This window comes from Geotrypetes seraphini, chromosome 11 (genome assembly GCF_902459505.1).
Source record: "Geotrypetes seraphini chromosome 11, aGeoSer1.1, whole genome shotgun sequence".
Taxonomy (NCBI): domain Eukaryota; kingdom Metazoa; phylum Chordata; class Amphibia; order Gymnophiona; family Dermophiidae; genus Geotrypetes; species Geotrypetes seraphini.
The window spans coordinates 34,944,568-34,959,988 of NC_047094.1; the positions used below are offsets into that span (position 1 = coordinate 34,944,568).

At 39.6% G+C, this 15,421-nt stretch overlaps 1 protein-coding gene across 3 annotated transcripts in view; it reads left to right on the top strand.

Moving 5' to 3' along the window:
• Window positions 1–971: 971 nt before the first annotated feature.
• The window catches only part of BFAR (bifunctional apoptosis regulator), a 42,486-nt gene continuing 28,036 nt past the window's right edge, over window positions 972–15,421 (top strand). Inside the window, exons 1-2 of one of the 3 annotated variants that reach the window (XM_033915092.1) lie at window positions 972–1,101; window positions 10,553–10,813. In XM_033915092.1, the coding sequence (XP_033770983.1) occupies window positions 10,575–10,813 (239 nt within the window). In that variant the 5' untranslated portion in view covers window positions 972–1,101; window positions 10,553–10,574. Of the gene's footprint in view, window positions 1,106–1,191; window positions 1,348–10,552; window positions 10,814–15,421 lie in introns of those variants that run through there. The other 2 variants (XM_033915091.1, XM_033915090.1) reach the window with 2 other exon arrangements.

A 15,421-nucleotide genomic window follows, 5' to 3' on the forward strand; every position in this document is an offset into this window, starting at 1 on the left:
TGAACCACCAGAAAACTAATCCTTAATCCTACAGGAAACTAGAAAAACAGCAGCTATGGCAATAAAATATGTTGGATCCTGCCACAAACCTAGAAGTGTTACTATTATTATTTTATAAATTACAGTATTTCTTTCTGTACTTCTTTATGCTCACATTAAAGTGATACTTTTTTACTGAAGTAACTTACTCCACATAAGCAGTAACTTTGGCACCACTTCAGCATATAAGGTAGACCTTTTATTTAGTTGTATTACATAAGCAGCATATATTGATTGAAAATTTTGCACTGTATCTAAGATAAATTTAATCTGTAAACTGTATGTTATGTATAAAACTTCTACTGTAATTATGGCAAAATTATAACCTGCTAAACTAAACTAAACCTTAGGTTTGTATACCGCACCATCTCCACAAGCGTAGAGCTCGGCAGGGTTTACAGGGTTAGGTTGAAAAGGAGCTACAATGAAGGGTTATAGGAAAGGAGCTAGGAAGATAAAGAGGGACAGGGTACCAAAGAGCGAGAGGTGCTAACTGTATACTGTATGTTATGCATAAAATTATTTGTAGAACCGGCACAAACTAAAGAAAGAAGAAGACAAGTTATCAGTTCTCTTAGGCTTCCGCGGCTGGCATCATGATTGTAGCAGGTTTCCGGGTCTCGCCGGTTCTTTCTACACAGACGCGGCGAGACTCGAAAATCTGCTACAATCACAAGCCATCAGCATCAGTGCCAATCTTATAAGTATATTATTGAACACAGTGCTTTGGTGGCAAAAACCACGATTAACCAGCAGTGTTCAGCAAATCCTTAAATAATTCACCCGCACTTGCTCTCTGCCCTGACCGATGCAGCAGGTTCATATTGACACCTGCACGAACCCAGAGGTCGTCACTTGATCTACTGGCGCGCGGGCGTGGCGACCTCCATGAGCAGAAAGACGCCACGCGCAGGCGCCAGTAAATTAGTTGACCTTTGATACTGCTGGCCCGTGCAGGTGTCAGTGCTGAGCCTTGCTACATCCGCTTGGGCAGAGAGCAAGTGCGGCTGCGCTTAATTATTGGCGGGAGGAGGAGGCGGTATTTGGATGGGAGTACCGTGGGTAGGTAGGTGGTCATCGAGAGGCTCGTACCCTCCCACGGGAATGCCTAGGAGCTACTTGGTTTTTTTGATCACCTGCGTTAGGCCCCGCAGCTTTTCTTTTTCCAACCCCCCCTCGCTCTTCTCTGATGCAATTTCCTGTTTCCGGCAAGGCGGGATGAATCAGAGGAAGACAAGTTGTATCAGAGTGGACGGGGCACAGGCACCGGAGAAGGAAAGCTGCGGGGCTGGTGATGGTAGATCTCGGGTATGAGTAGGATTGGGGTTGAGAGAGCGGTTTGAGGAAGAGATGCTGTATCGTGAACAGGGGGGAGAGATTGGTCTCCGAATGTATGGGAAAGGGTGTGCTTGGCGTGTGAGAGTGTGAGGGCGGCCGAGTGTGACTTGGTATCTCTCTGCATGCTTTCGCTTTCCTGTATGTTTGATTGATTTTTAGCAGGATACTAAAGAGTAATTGCGAAGGGCAAAAAATTCCTACTAAAGCCCCAGCTCCCATTTCTCAAGGTACAGCAAACTGTATTTCAAAGCTGGCCTTGTAGCAGCAGCAGTAGCCACGAGATTCCATTTTTTTTGTTTCACTATAAAGAGGGTGCTTTGTTTATGCACTGTTCAATTTGAGATGATGTACAAGACTAGATGTAAGAACTTCCTGACCCTTTGCCTCACTCTGAATTCTCCAAAAGTATCATGTTATGTTTAGCTTAGCTAATATAGGAGTGCTGGGACACAGCGCTATTAATATTTATTACAACATATTTGTCCAGGCATCTAACAAACAAATGCCATATGTCTACAGCATCTTACAGAAACCTGAGCTATTTCCTTCAGTGATATAGTTTATTACTAGAGTAAGTGGTAAACTACATCACAAAGCAAATCTGTTACCCGAGAGCAGGGCATAGCATGGCATTGGCATTAGACTTACAGCAAGTGCAAACAAATTTCCAGTTGCACTTAGGATTGCACATACTGAAGCAATTAAATTCCTTTGGATATTTTCTTTTCTAAGAACTGTTTTGTTTTTGTTAATCATTTTGCTGTATGGAATACAGTATTAATAAAGATGGTAGTCGTATCTTGAATAGACTACCTGCGTATTCTATCCCGCCTGTCTGATTTGGGGGAGTGGGGTTGGGGGGAGTGGGATGCTGGGCGGGGTTTGGGGGGGTTGGGATACTTTGTAACCTGAGAGGACATCAGAGTCCAGTCCTCTTGGGGGTAGGGAGCTCTGTTTTCTATTTTGAAATGTTTTTGTCCTGCTGTTTACCTGTGATCTGGTTGTTGCTTAATAAAAACAGATTTCACATAAATTATTAGTATATAACAGAGTATATTATGTGTACACTTGCACATAGGTGCTAATATTTATGCATGCAGTACCTACCCCCCCTTCCACCCGATTCTGGTTCTAGGTTAGTAACCACCACCAATTACCAACTAGGTCAATTCCCACTCGCTCATGATGGACACTTCCACACACATTTTACAAAAAAACCTAACCCTTGAGGACTATATATACTTGGAATCGCTAACCCTAACATTAGGAGGCTGCACATATTTGGGATCTCCCTTTAACCCTAACACTCAAGGGACTGCACATACTCAGGGTCTTCCCCTAACCCTAAAACTCAGGGTCTCCCCCTAACACTTGGGGTTTGCACACAACACAATCCCATCCAGAGCAGAACATGAGATTGTTTTGAAAGTAATACTTGGAGGGAGGGATGATCAGATGAGAATTGACCTAGATGGTAATTGCCCAGGTGGGAACTCTCTGGGTGGTTATTGACCCGATACCCAATTTAATTGACTAGTGAGCTGATAACTAGCAATAATTTGGTGCTTATAACTGATTAAATAATTAACTTGCTCCAGTTAAGATTTGTGTATGTATCTTGCTAAGCAATATTCTATAAAGATGCACATGCAAATCTTTTTGTGTGCAACTGAAAAGGAGGCATGGCTATGGGAGGGGCATAGGCAGGTCAGGGGCATTCACTAAAGTTGTGTGCAGTATTATAGAATTCAGGGGATCCGTGTAAGGATTTACACCAGGTTTCTGTTGGAGTAAATCCTTATGTCCAACTTTGGATGCGGATCCCCACACTACATCTATTCTATAAATGACCCCCAACTCAGTATGTCATTTGTAGAATAGTGCTCAGCATGCGTGATTTTGGCACCGTTTACTGAATCTAGTCCTAAATATGTAAATGTTTATAATACTAACATTTAGTCATATAAAGGCAAGCATGCTGCCTAAGGGTTATTCTTCAAATATTCACTAATCTCAGCATGTATTTGCAAGGAGTGTACATAGGGCAGAACATGGGTTGAGCAAAGATGGAGCTTCCACTTGCATACCTAACTTACAGAAAACTGTAAGGTAAATGGGTCCCTGTGGCACTTAGGCACTAATATGCAGGGCACCAAAGACAAGTTCTATGACTGCATCTGGATACAAAATTCCATTATAGAGAGTAAGTTGGCATTTGTGCCCCAAAATTTAGGCACTGTCACTTATGCTGTGTAAAGGGCAGGTATAAATGATAGCACACTTGACTTTCTAGTGGAACTTGTCTGCCCCAGGTACATTAGATAGATTGTGAGCCCGCCGAGACACAGGGAAAAATGCTTGAGTACTGAATAAATTCATGTAAACCGTTCTAAGCTCCCATGGGAGAACGGTATAGAAAATTGAGTGAATGAATGAATATTACATACACTAGCTCTATGGTTGGGGTAAATTACTACATAGTAACATAGTAAATGACGGCAGATAAAGACCTGAATGGTCCATCCAGTCTGCCCAACCATACATACTCTATAAATTAATCATTAATTTAATTGGTCATTTTTCTTAGATATTTCTGGGCCAGAAACCCAGAGTTCTGCCCGGTAGTTTGCTTACATCTAAGTGTTAAATGTGTTTATACCCAAGTACACTAGTTTTCTTTAAAGGAACAGGAACACCTACATGATACCCTATTATAAAATGAATCTGTAGCATTATAGGAGCATCTGACTGGGCTCTCTTTGGAAAAGTGCTAAATTTGAATAGCATCTGTGTGCAGTAATTTTTAAGGTACTGCTGTGGCTAAGATAAAGACTGCTATGCTTCCTCGAAGAGGGAATTAAATCTACATCTGTCTGAGGAGGTCATTTACTAACAGTGAACACCAATATGTTAGCATGTACTGTTAGTAAATTACCCCTGTAATAGTAGTAATAATAGCAGTAAAAGGTTATGGCCTAATACCTTACCCAATATTGAAAACATGTGAATGATGTGTCCTATTTGTATGTGTGTCACCAGGCTAGCTCTGTGGAGCTGTTTGTCTTAGAATTTGCTCCCGTTTTGTAAAGATTCTGGTAAGAGCGGATAGCGTAGCTGATTTTAAGAAAGGTTTGGACAAGTTCCTGGAGGAAAAGTCCATAGTCTGTTATTGAGAAATGACACGGGCGAAGCCTGCTTACCCTATATCGGTAGCATGGAATATTGCTACACCTTGGGTTTTGGCCATCTACTAGTGACCTGGATTGGCCACCGTGAGAACGGGCTACTGGGCTTGATGGACCATTGGTCTGACCCAGTAAGGCTATTCTTATGTTTTTATGACCCTAACAGCATTCTGTCAGTGCACCACTATTTTCATGAGCTGAGGCACAATAATTTATTGTGCATTTTCTAGTCCTGTTATGTATATTGCTTAAGCATTCATGATCACTAATGAGCCATAATAATAATAATTTTATTTCTTATATACCGCTATATTCTTTATTGAATCACAGCTCTTTGTTTTATTTTTAGCTATCAAGATAATATATTAAAATCAAACGTTTATCATTCTCAACAACATGATGATTCAGTTTCCAATAACGCTGCAACTAATCATAAGATTAGATAATATATCGCAATGTCTAAAAAGTCCAACTTTTTACCGCACCCATGGCGGAATAATTGTAAAAATCAATAGCAGCGTCAATGGACTGTGCAAAAATACAAAATACAAATGAAACTGAATTTAATAATCAAGCTAAAGATTTGTATTACAAATTTGTTGAACGTGGTTATCCTAAAAAAATTATCAAAAGAGCATGGAAGCGAGCCAAGAACTGTCACCGCTCTTGGCTTATGCAACCAACAGAGAAGGATAATGTCTCTCATACGGTGTGTGTTTTACCATTTACTAATAATAGTAATGCTATTAGAAAAATAATTTTAAAATATTGGCCCATTGTCCAATACCATTCTTCATTCAGAGATGCACCTAAATTTGCCTTTACTAGGGCCAGTAACTTGGGTGAAAAGCTTAGACACAGGAGGCGACCTTATTGCAGACAAAGATTGTCAGCTCATAAACCTTGTGGTCATTGTAGTACTTGTAACTTTATATGGGGTCAACCCTTTATATTTATCCCAAATTCACAGGGTAAGAAATTTGATCTCATTACGGGCACCAACTGTGATTCCCAGGGTGTTGTATACTGCGTGATCTGCCCCTGCGGTTTACTGTATATTGGCCAAACTAGCAGAAAAATTAAAACTCGTATTGTTGAACATCTCAGCAATATCCGCAGAGGCAGAGAGTCCGCCCCCCTGGTTGATCACTGGTTAAGGCAGGATCATTCATTACAAGATCTTAAATATACAGTGCTTATCCATATTGATCAATATGAAGGAGATATATGTAAACTTTTATTGCAGAAGGAACAGCGTTTTATTTACAATTGGAATACCTTATCTCCTGATGGTTTAAACTCAGAAATCGAGTGGTTAAACATGTAGGTGTATGTGTGGTGCCCTTGGATTTAACGCCACTTCCGCTGCTTTAATTGCAGCATTTTAACTAGCCGAGTGTATTAGTGCGTGCGTATGTATTTAAATCCGGAAGTTAGAGCGACTTTAGCCAGTCCCTCTTCCGGTGCCGTTCCCCGATGTAGCTTGCCTGAAAAGGTATGTTTAACAAATTTTACATAGATAACAGAGAAGTTTCGATATTTGATAGATGATTGGTGAGATTCAGCTATAATATTGAATGTGTATTTGATTGATTGCTGGAATGTTTTTAATGTTAGCTTGTTTTTACCTAGACCCCTCCTGACGAAGAAAACGAAACCTGGGTCGGGGGGCCAGGCATTGAAGTAAAAAGCACTTGGCATTTTTTCTAGCACTTTAAGAGCACTTCAGCACATTATATATAAAAGATTTTTTGCACAATTTGTATTTTTGCACAGTCCATTGACGCTGCTATTGATTTTTACAATTATTCCGCCATGGGTGCGGTAAAAAGTTGGACTTTTTAGACATTGCGATATATTATCTAATCTTATGATTAGTTGCAGCGTTATTGGAAACTGAATCATCATGTTGTTGAGAATGATAAACGTTTGATTTTAATATATTAACTTGATAGCTAAAAATAAAACAAAGAGCTGTGATTCAATAAAGAATATTATTATTTTCATCACAGAGTCCTAGTGATTTTCTCCCTATTAGTAAATTTATATACCGCTATACCATAAGTTCAAAGCGGTTAAGCTGGTACTTGGTGACTTGAGACACAGTACCTTAGTTTTTCTGGAGATATATGTTCTGTTTGTAAAGGCTGTAATTGTAATGGATAGCTGGGAAAACTGTGTTCAGTTTTACATAGCCTCTAGATATTAAACTCGATTTGATCAGTGTTTATAACATACAGAAATATCTAAAACAGCTTGAGGCTTTTGTTATTTCTAATGCTTTATTATAGGTATGTTCTCAAGTAGTTGGATATAGAGAATGGCACAGAGACAAATTTTCCCCCGTCTCCACAGGAACTCAGTTTCCCCGTTTCTACGAGTTTTGTCGCTGTCCCTGCCTCATTCCTGTAAGCTCTGCCTGAACTACACAAGCCTTGGACACTTATGATTTTAAAGTGTTAGAGGCTTGTGCAAATGAGGACAGAGCCTGCAGTAGTGGGGCAGGGAGAGGAAAAGAACTCGCCAGGAAAATGAGTTCAGTGGGGAAGAGGAAAAATTTGCCCCCGTGCCATTCTCCAGCGGGATGGTTTGGCACACACATACTTATGATTTATTTTAATGTGAGCTTTAGCCATCTTTTAAAAGTTGATAATGTTGAATACTGATACTATAAAAACAATTAAAAATAAAATCAATTATCATAATGGACAGAAACGAAATTGCAAGGCCAAATTTTAATTTTTAATCCATAAACTCTGTGGGCCAGATTCTGTAATTGGCACCTAAAAAGATAGATGCCTAAAGTTAGGGGCCTATCGCATAAATTACGTCTGATTCGTTCAATCTCTACATTTCTAGACCTTAAATCTGTTAATATATTAATCCATTCCATGATCATATCTAAAATCGATTATTGTAATTCCCTTCTAATCAACATAACACAAAAAGAAAAAAGACGGCTTCAGATAATCCAAAATACAGCAATAAAACTTATTCATAAAGTGAAAAAATATGATCATGTTACACCACTAATGATTAAATCACACTGGCTTCCCATTTCCCACCGTATTAATTTTAAGATACTCTTTTTAGTATTCAAAGTTCTAACCTTCAATGAACCACAATTTATGACAAGAATGATTATTCCTTACAATGCCCCTCGCTCTCTTCGATCATCTTCTTTAAATTTATTAACGGTTCCCTCTTTGAAAATCGTTGGCACAAGAAGTGATATGTTTTCTGTTATGGCTCCTAAATTGTGGAATTCATTGCCACATTATATCAGAAATAAAAAAGATCTTACCTCTTTTAAAAAATTTTTGAAAACTTTTTTGTTTCAAGACGCTTTTAATATTTAATATGTCTAATTTTGGACCCTTCATATTTTATAACAGATATTTTACCCCCTTCCCTCCCTCTCGTTTTTTCCTTTTTATGTAATTTTCAATATAAAATGAATTTGTAACTTTTCCCCCCTTTCCCTCTTTAATCATGTCTGTCTTTAATCTGACTGCAATAATGTTAGTCAGTTTATTTAATTTGTATGTTGTCTTTTATACCCAATTATCTGTGAGACCACTAACTAGTGGCTTTTTAAATTGTTCATCGCTTAGAAAGTTTGTATAAGCGATTCATCAAAAGGTAATAAACTTGAACTTGAACTCTTAGAGACGCCCATTACAGAACCACCTAACTTAAAACTCGGGTGCCTATAATGTAGGCCAGGGTTTTAAAAGTCTTTTACAGAATTGCACCTAGAGCAGGAGTGTCAAAGTCCCTCCTCGAGGGCCGCAATCCAGTCGGGTTTTCATGATTTCCCCAATGAATATGCATGAGATCTATTTGCATGCACAGCTTTCATTGTATGCTAATAGATCTCATGCATATTCATTGGAGAAATCCTGAAAATCCGACTGGATTGCGGCCCTCGAGGAGGGACTTTGACACCCCTGACCTAGAGGCACTTAAATCGCTCTCCATCCCTAAGCACGCCTACTTTACTGTTTGTGTAGGCGCTGCTAGATGCCATGCAATATGCACCTATCTTTTGTGGAATCACACCTAAGAAGATAGGCACCCATAACCCAATTAATTTTTTGTTGTTAAAATTCATAATTGAAGCCAATTTTCTAATTAAGGTAGGCACCCTTTATAGAATTTGCTCTGAACTTCTTCTTTTTTTTTTTTAATTTTGTGTTCAAAAATTTTTATTGATTACAAAAAGAAGTACAAATATGTAGAACAATAGTAACAAGCAAAACATCACTGTGTATATGACAATGATATACTGAAGTATATATACATGGGAAAAGATTGAGACACGATATGTGTTAATCGCTTATTTTTTTAGGTTCTCTTAGAATTCTTGCCCAAATATGTACGTCATAAATTGGCTCAGTCCCTCAGAATATTGGGTAAAGATTAATAGTGATGTATTTATATTTAAGGCTCCTTTTACAAAGACACTGTAGCAATTTGCCCACCACAAATGTTCCAAAGCCCATTCAATTCCTGTGGGCTTCAGTGCATTTGCCACAGGAGAATTGCTACCATGGATTTGTAAAAAGGGCCCTTAGTTTGCAAGTAGGCCTACTAGTTTATTCTGTTGAAGCTACTGGTTGGTGTGTAGTGCAGAGCAAGTATAATAAAGTACTGACCCTGCATTTAAAGATGGAGGAAGGGGTTAACTTTTTAAATTGTCACTATGAAGACCGTTTTTTTCCTTCTGTTTAAATAGTGATTGTATGTATTTTTTCTTGAGGATTAATTACGCCATAAGGAATTTAAAACTGTGCTTAACAATTCGGTACCCACCTATTGGCAGTGGCGTAATTTATCACCTTGGACATCGACTCTCCACAATGTTTTGTTTTCTTGTGTGTTTTTTGTGGAGTGAACAGTCAGTTTCTTTGGTTTTTGTAATTTATTATATCATTTGGCCAGCAGGGAGGCTAAAGATGTCTGTGGCAAATGGAAGGGAAAGCGCCTCTCTTTTGAAAGTCTGGGAACCCTATCTGGCGCAGGTTCACCACAGGGGCAGAAGTGCATTATTTAATGACCTCTAGTATAACGTGTTTCTGGTTATTTGGACAGGATTCTGATTCTATTGCATATGGTGAGAGAGGAATGGGATACCACCGGGGGGAGGGGGCTAGTTCTTGGGTAAGTTGGGGGGAGGGGAATTTGGTTTTTGGTTCTGGTTGTGGCTTTGTATAATGTAAAACATTTAATGACTTGTATTGTGGTATTGCTTTGTGTGTTTCTTCTCATCAATAAAAATTGTTTACATTATAATCTGGAAGCAGGGACTCTAGATCATCTATTATTTTTTTGTCCCTGTATCATGGCCTTTTGGAAATCAATTTGGTCTCAAATTAATTGTTTATTAGAAAACCATGTAGCTCTATCATATGATACAATTCGATTTGGGACGTCAATGAGAATAAAAAGTCAAATTTCATCAAGTAATAATAAACTTCTATTGATAATGACAGGAGTCGCCATTCAACATATCACCAGAAATTGGAAAAATTACACTAGACTTAATTACACCTTCTGGTGGAATTCGTTGTGCCATATATATAAAATGGAAAGAACAATTGCCATACAAAAAGGGAATTATAATAATTTTTAAAAAACTTGGGGGCCATTGATAACTTATTGTAATGATTAGATGCCTTTTTACACTGAAAGTATAATTATAATTATGGGAAGGGGGGTGATATATAGTTACAACACAGGTTTAATCAATATTTATGAATATAACACATGTATGATTTTTTTTATTACAATATTTGTGAGAAGGGTGGGTGGGGGAGGGAGATAATTTATGTATTTAAGATGATAATAGAATGAATTTCAAGTGATGTGTATGATTCAATTGATGTAATATTGTATACTTGATGTAAGATGAAAAATGAATAAAGAATTGGAAAAAAAATTGTTTACACATAAAACTGTGCTTAACATCAAGTTGTTTATGTAATCAGCAATTTTCAGTGAAGATACAAGATGACAGAGAAGGAGACATCGGGGGACATACCTGTTGCACCAATCAGTCGCCAGATTTCAGCTTCTGAGTTCTCTTGTCACTGCTGTTATGATATTCTAGTGAACCCTACAACCTTGAACTGTGGGCATAGTTTTTGTAGACACTGCTTGGCTTTATGGTGGCAATCATCAAAGAAGACAGAATGCCCAGAATGTAGAGAAAAATGGGAAGGATTCCCAAAAGTCAATATTCTTCTTCGGTAAGGTTTCTTATGACTTTTTGAGACTTAATCTGATAATCTGCTGTTTTACAATTTTTTTTTTTTTTGTAAAGTGTGTTCACTGTATTGACGTTTTGAAATTGCCAGTAATTTGGTAAGAAGTTGCTAGTATTATTATCAGAACCTAAACTGAAGACTTCATCCTGTTTAATGTAAACTCATACTGTGTAAGAGTGTTTTCTGGCAAAGCTATAAGAAGTGCCTGAGGTCTTTATCCTGATTTGGCCACAGGAGTACAAAAGATGTTTGTGAATGTGACACGATTCAGTGTTCAACTTTTTTTCCGTAATGATTGGACAATGAAGACATTACTTTTGGTCCAGTTTGGTCTAGTTGAGCTATTAACTAGGGTATGAGAACTTCAGAGAGCAAGTCAAGGTGTTGCCTGCTTACTTAGCTGCTCCTGTATATTTTTTCCATTGAGGGATATTTAGGGCTCCTTTTACTAAGCTGTGATAGCATTTTTAGTGCGCGCAGAATTTTAGCATGCCCTAAACCTGCGCTATGCGGCTAGAACTAAAGCCAGCTCAATGCTGGCTCTAGCGTGTATGGCAATTCTATGCGCACTAAAACTGCTATCACAGCTTAGTAAAAGGAGCCCTAAACTTCACTGCTTTTCACTTTTTTGACCTTGGCAGGTCATACAGAAGAAACATATTGGATAGTAAGTTCAATTTATTTAATATACCGTAAATATAAAACAAAAGTTAAAATCTAAGCGGTTTACAATGAACGTAAAATGGGGAAATAAAACAATACAAAACAAACTATCACAATTAGTTTCTCATCATCTTTTTTGGCCTCCTATGTGTGCAGAATTTAAGTATTGTGCATGTTCTTTCCCTGAAGATTTTTTTTAAAAAGTGAATTCTTCAGAATCGCCTCATGATAATTAGATCTAAAAAAGATGGAGTATGTCAGACATGGGATTAGGTGACATTCTTTTAAATCTGCTCCTTTCCGCTCTTTTTCAGTGTTCTTTTTTGCTTTTAATCTTCATTGACTATATAACTTTTTTAAGTTAGCTGTTGATCCTATTTGTGATCTGCATGCTATACTGCTCAGCAGTTTCTGCTTTATCATATCTCTGATGTAATCTGTGCAGTATTAGTTAATCTGAACACTAATGCCCATTTGTATTTATCATGTGTGTATGTGATTATTTGAGGTGTGCTTCATAGTTTTATAAAAGTTAACTTTCAAAATGTGATCCATTCTGTAACTGTGTGCTTTTAATATTGTTTTCATAAAGCAAAGGTCCTCGGAGCACATTGCTGTGTATAATATACTTCAAATTGGGCCAAACTAGAGGAGTTTCACTTTGGAGCTTGCCAGCTGGGAGAGGAATTGGGAGGAGAATGTATTGATTTTCTTTTAATGATAATAAATTTCCAAGGGTATGGTATAAGGGCTTGCAATATGTCTGTGCTGAGACAGTGAAGTGTTAAGTGACCTGCTCAAGACCACAAGGAGCTGCAGTGGAATTTGAATGTGCTTCCCTGCTTGTTAGCCCAATTCCCCTAACCACTAGGTTATTACTCCACTCCAGAGGAACTATATCAAAGACTTTGCTGAAATCCAAGTAGAGTAGACTACATCCAGCATGTATCCTTGAACCAGTGCTCTTGTCACCCAGTCAGAGAAATAATCAGATTCATTTAGTATATTTATTTTTTTCCTTACTAAAAAACATGTTACTTCGGATCTTGCAACTCATTGGATTCCAGAAAGTTCACAATTCTTTTCTTCAGAAGCATTTCCATTACTTTTACAATTGCTGAAGTGAAGCTTAGTGGCTTCTAGCTTCCCACTTCTGCTCTATTGTCATTTTTTCTCCGCTCCTTTGGAGCCTCACCCCTCCAAACGTGCTAGCACATCTCTGAGATTCTTCAGTATCCTGGAATGTATCTCCTGTCCCACAGCTTTGTCTACTTCTTAGTTTTTCAAGTTGTTCATAAACACTTTCTTTGTGAATGCTGTAGTATTTACTTTATGTCAATATGTACCTTTGCCAGCCAATGCGGGCCTTCTCCAGGATTTTCTTCTTTGAACATAGGAGTGGGCAACCTCACCACAACCCAGTTGGGTTTTCAGCCATTCCTCCAGTTTTCAGAATTTGTGGTATAAATACAATACCATTCCTTCTTTTAAGGTCTAAGGTGGTTTCAGCTTTCCACGTTAATCAGGAGGTCCGTCTGCCCGCATTCAGTCCAATTGGCTCCAAGAAAGAAGATAAGACCTTGCAGTTGCTGGATGTCAGGAGAGTGCTTCTTAGGAATCTCAAAGTGACCAGTGAGTTTCGACTGTCCAATTATCTTTGTCTTGATGAATCCAAGACTGTGAGGCTTCCATCTCAAGATGGATTCAAATGGCCATATCAGGAGTGGGAAGAAATCTCCAATCCCATTAAGAGCACACTCCACTAGGGGTGTGGCAGCTCCATGGGTGGAGTCCTGAGTGGTTCTGCCCAAGATTTGGGCACTGACATGATCCACCCTCCATACTGTCACAAAGTTTTTACAGGGTTGATGTAGTGGCTCGCCTGGACACAACTTTTGAGTCCTCTGTGCTGGCAGCAGGGTCATCTGCCCTGCCCCGAACTTTGTGGATAACTAAGGTACGTACATCCATTCAGGACCTCTGTTCCTGTTGCACTGGAAAGAAAGATTTATGTTCTTACCTCAATAATCTTCTTCTTTCCTATAGACAGGAGCAGAAGTCCTGAAGCCCACCTGTCGGATGTTATTTCACCTGCTTGCTGTTTCTGAAGAGTAATGTATTGTAGTGGACTGGCTGCCTCAGACAGTTATATCTAACAGATGTTTCCAAGTCCCTATCAAGCGGGGTCACAGAATTCAAGTTTCAAGTTTATTAGGATTTTATATACCGCCTATCAAGGTTATCTAAGCGGTTTTACAATCAGGTACTCAAACATTTTCCCTGTCTGTCCCGGTGGGCTCACAATCTATCTAACATGCCTGGGGCTATGGAGGATTAAGTGACTTGCCCAGGATCACAAGGAGCAGTGCAGGATTTGAACCCACAACCCCAGGGTGCTGAGGCTGTAGCTTCAACCACCACGCCACACTTCGATTTGGCTGAGGCCATTTTTCCCTCCATGTCCCATCTGATAACTGGATTCAAAAAGGTGTAGCCGGGCTATTTCTATCACTGACCCGCATAACTGGTGTATACAGTGTCTGGGCCCAGACCAGTGTACCGGTTCTTGTGTGCGCTGCACCATGCTTCAGAAACGATCCCTGAAGAACCGTCGAGTTCAACAGGAAAAAATCTTCATGAGCATGGATCATACTCCTGATAAACCATTGACCTCAGCTTCGACATCGATAAAGCCTGTCTTGACCAAGTCATCATCCTTGGGGAAGGCTGCACCATTAAAGACATCGACATCGAATCATCCTTGTCACCCGTTGTATCGATGTCTACATCGATGTCACCAACTCTGTGTAAACTAGCTAAGAAGCCGCCAGCTTCCCAGTTGGAGTCTCAGGCCATTCAGGCAGTGAGTCTAGTCATGCCGGCCGTGCAGAGACCATTTGGGCGGCTTGCCTCCAAATCCTGAGGTACATCATCATCGATGTCACCCTCACCAGAGCACACCGCTGCACCGGGGATACCATCTACACCATCAATATCGGTGCCTGTTTTGAAAGATCACTCTGCTTCACTGGAAGGTGTCAAATCCTCGAGGCTGTCTCGACGTTCCTCTTCCTCAAGTCATGCTTTGCAACATCGATCCAAGTCACCAAGGCTTAAGCATCAATCTTCAATGGGTCGTTCTACACCTTCATCGAAGCAACATCGAGGTTCAGAGTAGAAATTGACATCGCCCGACATCGATTATCAAGACAAGATTTGCATCATTCTTTGAGACAAAGATCTCCTTCGCCTAAGCAGTGAGCGTTGAGTCACAGATCATCGGAGCTGAGATCATCATTTCCCAGGATATGATTTTTGAGGCAATGGTCCTCCTCAATGCTCATCGAGGCAGCAGACTAGTGCCAAGCATCATTCTTCAGAGCGTCCTCAACAATCGAGGCATGAGTCCAATCTCTCATCTCCAACTCCTTCCAATTCGTCGCAGTCCCCCCTTCTTCTCCAGGAAGTACAAGCTCTCTGCTAGCTCTCAATGCCATCAAGGGAGTTCCTCTGGAACAGCAGAACATGTGATTTTACTCCCGTTACTTCCTTATTCCAAAGAAGGCGGGAGGTCTTCGACCAATATTGGATCTCAGAGCTCTAAAACAGATTTCTTGTCAAAGAAAAGTTTCGGATGCTATCCCTGGGCATCTTTGTATCCCCTTCTGGATCACAACGATTGGTTATGCTCTCTGGGTCTCAAGGAGGCTTACACTCGCATTCCCATTCATCCAGCCTTTCGCAAGTTCCTCAGATTTTGGGTGGGAAATCAGCATTATCAGTACAGAGTGCTACCTTTCGGCCTGGCATCATCTCCCAGAGTTTTTACCAAGTGCCTGGTGGTGGTAGTAGCAACCTTGTGAAGTTACGGACTCCAGGTTTTCCCATATCTGGATGACTAGCTCATAAAAGACCCTATGTCTCAGG